General features: G+C 36.8%; 1 protein-coding gene across 3 annotated transcripts in view; it reads left to right on the top strand.

Moving 5' to 3' along the window:
• The window catches only part of LOC140919004 (uncharacterized), a 9,504-nt gene that overhangs the window by 2,376 nt on the left and 4,183 nt on the right, over nt 1–2,945 (top strand). The window contains exon 2 of one of the 3 annotated variants that reach the window (XM_073364264.1): nt 482–1,429. The exons of the other annotated variants lie outside the window; for them this stretch is intronic. Within the exon in view, the coding sequence (XP_073220365.1) occupies nt 482–1,099 (618 nt within the window). The 3' untranslated portion in view covers nt 1,100–1,429. Of the gene's footprint in view, nt 1–481; nt 1,430–2,945 lie in introns of those variants that run through there. 3 annotated transcript variants of the gene reach the window in all.

Genomic DNA, 2,945 nt, shown 5'->3' with positions numbered 1-2,945 from the left:
AGGAGGGTTTTGGTTTGGAATTCTGGAATCATGCATTTTGGCATATACGCATTGCATTAGAGTGTTTGGTGTGCGAGTTATGTTTGTTATACTATGATGATTGTATATACATATTTGGTTGTTGTTGTGATTTGTCGTAATTGCTTTGAGGTGTGAAGTTGGGTTGATTAAGTTTTGATGTAATTATGTGTTCATAATTGATTTAATGAATATTCAAAGTGTTGATTGCTTCAGAGCTATTTTAGAACTGAAAATCTGCATTTTCTCTGTTGTATTCAGCTATGACAGTGCAGTTTGTTAAAACTTCATTTTTCAACATTGTTTATGCATTTTTGGACATATGAAAATCCTCTCGAGGAGTATGCTAAGACGAAAGGTTCTTTTGAGCATTTGAAAATATAAGAATTTTGCTAAGTGTTATTTGTTAACTTCGGTTGGTGACCTTTTACAATTATTGTGGAAATTTGGGCTTTGCCCTTAGATGATACCCGAGTTCATTCCACCGACTGTTACCTTGACGACGGAGACGTCGTTAGACTTCCCTGATCGAGACTCGCCGACTGCTTGGGTATATGACCCCATCTCAAGCAGGGCCACTTATACGGGGAGGGTAGTGAGGACTAGTAGGAAAGGTGGGGCAGTATTTTTTGTGGAACTCACTCGCGAGAAGATTGATTATCTGGTACCTTCTGGATTAGTGCTTGGGATGAGTGGAGCTTGGGAAGATGCGAAGGATTCCTCAGTTAGAGTGGAGGCAGAGGCCGTTGTGGGAGTTGAGGATACAGTGGTTGGATCAGGGACTGGCGGAAAGGATAAGGGGCCGATGCCCATGGAGCGAGAGATTGTAGGGCCATCTAGGCGGGTCGAGTCAGAGCTTCCTCTTCCAGTGAATGATCCTTTATCGACTGTCACTAAAGTAGCAGACTATTTTGAGGTCCCGGGGCCGCCGAAGTCCCCTATCTCGTGGGTGGATCTGACTTCTGAAGAGAGCGATCCATCTATGTATGTTGATGACGATGAGGTTACCTCGAAGATGGATGTTGCGTCAGAAGGAACTTGTGGAGCGTGTGGAGGTCACCCATGTTATTGTAGTTGCTAGAGTATGATCAGATTAGTTGTGTTGTATAGGGACTTGATATCCTTCTTTTGGTGGTTGTTCTTAGTTCATTTTGGGATGACTGTAACTATACTTATACGGTCAAATGATTTCTGTCTTGGTGGGTCCATGTTCCATTTTTTTTGACGTGACCATGGGGATTAGTATTTCTTGGAGCAGTACTTGTACATGTGTCTAACGAGAATATCCCAGGGGTATGAGCGATGCCTGATAGGTCTCATAGCCCATGCGTATTTTATATTTGGATATTTTAGTTTATCGTATCACAACTATTTCAGTTTGTTATAATTATGATGTAATTAATTATGACAATTATCGTTTGTGTTACGCTTTGGATTTACATTAGTTGATTTTTGAAAGAAAAAAAAATACACTCACGCTGTTATAAATCGGGGTGTTACAAAGAGAAAGGCAAAAGTGGGACAATGATGACTATATATGCATGGGTCATATTCTCAACGGAATGTCTGACTCCTTGTTCGATATATATTAAAGTAGCATCTTTGCAAAGGAACTATGGGAGAAATTAGAGTCAAGATACATGCAAGAATACGCTACAAGTAAGAAGTTTCTTGTTTCTCAATTTAATAATTATAAAATGGTTGATAGTAAATCAATATGGAACAAATGCATGAAATTGAACGTATTCTTAATAACTACAAACAACATCAAATGCACATGGATGAAACCATTATTGTATCCTCCATAATAGACAAACTTCCACCTTCGTGGAAAGATTTCAAAAAATATATGAAACATAAGAAAGATGACATATCACTTGAGCAATTGGGTAATCACCTTTGTTTAGAAGAAGAGTATCGTAAACAAGATGATACTAAAAACCAATTTTCTCATGAAAAGGTCCATGTAATGGAGGAAGGAAATTCAAGCAAATCCTTTAAGAAAAGAAATCGAGATTTTGATAAATCTCATGAAAAACACAATGGTAATAATGAACAACGAAAGAAAAGAAAAGGAAGTTGTTATCATTGTGGAAAACCAGGACACTTTAAAAATGAGTGCAGGTTCTTGAAAAAGAAGAACAAAGAGAAGAATTCAAGTGCAACAAAAGATAATCTTGTTGCTGTCATTTCTGAACTCAACATGATTGAAGATGTTGAATCTTGGTGGATAGACTCTGGTGCTACCCGCCATGTGTGCAAAAACAAAGAACTATTTAAGACCATTGATGAAGAAGATGGAAGTATTTTGTACATGGGAAATGGACTCAATCATGGGGAATAAAACTTGGAAATTGGTAGACCTCCCACCTCGATCCAAACCAATAAGTTGTAAATGGATCTTTAAGAAGAAAATGAAAGTTGATGGTACCATTGATAAATTCAAAGCTAGACTTGTTGCCAAATGATTTACACAAAAAGAAGGTATCGACTACTTTGATACTTATGCACCTGTTGCAAGAATTGCATCCATAAGAGTGCTTTTGGCACTAGCTTCTATCTATAAGTTTGTAATCCATCAAATGGATGTTAAAACTGCTTTCCTAAACGGAGAGTTAGATGAAGAGGTGTATATGAAACAACCTGAAGGATTTGTTATCAAAGGACCAGAACATAAAGTGTGTAATTTGACTAAATCCTTATACGAGTTAAAACAAGCACCCAAACAATGGCACCAAAAGTTTGATAAAGTTTTGTTTTCTAATGGTTACAAAATAAATGAATCTGACAAGTGTATTTATAGTAAATTTCATAATGGAAATGGTGTTATGATTTGTTTATATGTGGATGATATGTTAATCTATGGCACAAATATAGATGAGGTAGAAAAAACTTAATATTTCCTATCAAAAAATTTTGATATGAAA

Source organism: Cicer arietinum, chromosome 8 (genome assembly GCF_000331145.2).
Source record: "Cicer arietinum cultivar CDC Frontier isolate Library 1 chromosome 8, Cicar.CDCFrontier_v2.0, whole genome shotgun sequence".
In the NCBI taxonomy this organism is placed as follows: Eukaryota; Viridiplantae; Streptophyta; class Magnoliopsida; order Fabales; family Fabaceae; genus Cicer; species Cicer arietinum.
This window is presented reverse-complemented; position numbering and strand designations above follow the sequence as displayed.